Raw genomic sequence first — 1,275 nt, 5'->3', positions numbered from 1 at the left:
CACTAGGGCCTAGATCTCTCCCGATCAAACCCCAAAATCACCCGCCAATGACGCCAACTCAAACAGCATCATCTACCCAGTTCACCTCCATCCAGGCCTGCCAGCTTTTCTCGGCATGTCCCGATATTCCCGAAGAAAGCAACATTGGTTGCCAACACAGCCTTGGCACTCGAACCAGGCATATCTGTTACGGAGGTTTGCCGACACATCTGTCATGGCTGCCATTACTTGGTGATGGCAGATTCACATGCAACAAGCGTACTCCCACGCTGGGAAGTAACCAAAAGCGCACAGAGACATACATAATTTATCACGCCCCGGCTAGGCTAGCCAGGGCTCGCATGATCATCTACACATTCTCCGCCTTTGTTCAGATTCTTGCCTCCCAGAAGCCCATACAAGTCACTAAGGGATAACGCAGGCCACTTTGCATGAAGCGAATGCCGCTTTTCGCAACCGAACTTGCGTACAGACTGACTGGTCTTGACTTGGCCTATCATGAAGAACCAATGAGTAACAAACAGCCCCTTCAGCTACTTGATTTGGGACCCTTCACTCTGTATCGATGCGCCCAATCATGGCATGCCTAAAAATGTTGAACGATCTGGTTTCCACGGCAATCCATCCAGCTGTACCCGCGGTCGCCAGGAATAATAACCCAGCCCACAGGCAGATGATAGTGGCAAACTGCCACGCTTGTGTTTCCGTACAAAACAAAGCCGCTCCGATAATCAGCTGAACGAACGCACAATCTAGGAGAAAAACCGGGATCCATGCAATGACTAGACCAGAGCTAGGGGAATCGCCAGTGCCACCAGATGCGAACGAGAGCATGACCGTGTTGATTGCAATGAAGGGTGTTGTGATCGCAGATGCAGAGAGAAAGAAGCCTGCAAATGCAGCCGTTATTGATGTGTTCGTCGGAGGGGCTTTTGATAGCACGGTCATGGCGGTCATGCTGAGAGTAACGCATGCGAGTAGGATTGGGAAGTACACGCCCTGCAGTCGTCGCATGATTGTGGTGGCTGCAGCATGTTAGTCTACTTCGACACTTTGAATCTGTTCTTCTGTGAAAAGGCGGGGAACCTTGCATTTGTCAATAGTGAAAGATTTTGTCTCCCCAGTGAAAAGAATCGTATAAGGAGCAGGCATTTTGCTCCGAGGACTGCTCCGAGGACGGCGGCTGCATGTGTTATGACGGCGCAAATACCCGAACGTCGTGCAGGACCCGCCTCTGGCCAAGTTCGGAACGACCCTTCCTCACACGTCAGCAGC

The 1,275-nt window shown here is 51.5% G+C and overlaps 1 protein-coding gene across 1 annotated transcript; it reads right to left on the bottom strand.

The window, feature by feature from the left end:
- Positions 1-552: 552 nt before the first annotated feature.
- Positions 553-1,014, bottom strand: CABS01_17205 (uncharacterized protein; the record flags this gene model as incomplete). The annotated part of the gene is made up of 1 exon (XM_060550532.1): positions 553-1,014. The coding sequence occupies one exon, from the start codon at positions 1,012-1,014 to the stop codon at positions 553-555; it is 462 nt and encodes a 153-aa protein (XP_060394700.1).
- Between the last annotated feature and the right edge of the window lie 261 nt (positions 1,015-1,275).

Source organism: Colletotrichum abscissum, assembly GCF_030869225.1.
Source record: "Colletotrichum abscissum strain IMI 504890 chromosome Unknown Scaffold_464.1, whole genome shotgun sequence".
NCBI lineage: Eukaryota > Fungi > Ascomycota > Sordariomycetes > Glomerellales > Glomerellaceae > Colletotrichum > Colletotrichum abscissum.
The sequence above is the reverse complement of the archived record's forward strand: the minus strand, read 5'-3'. Positions and strand labels throughout refer to the sequence as shown.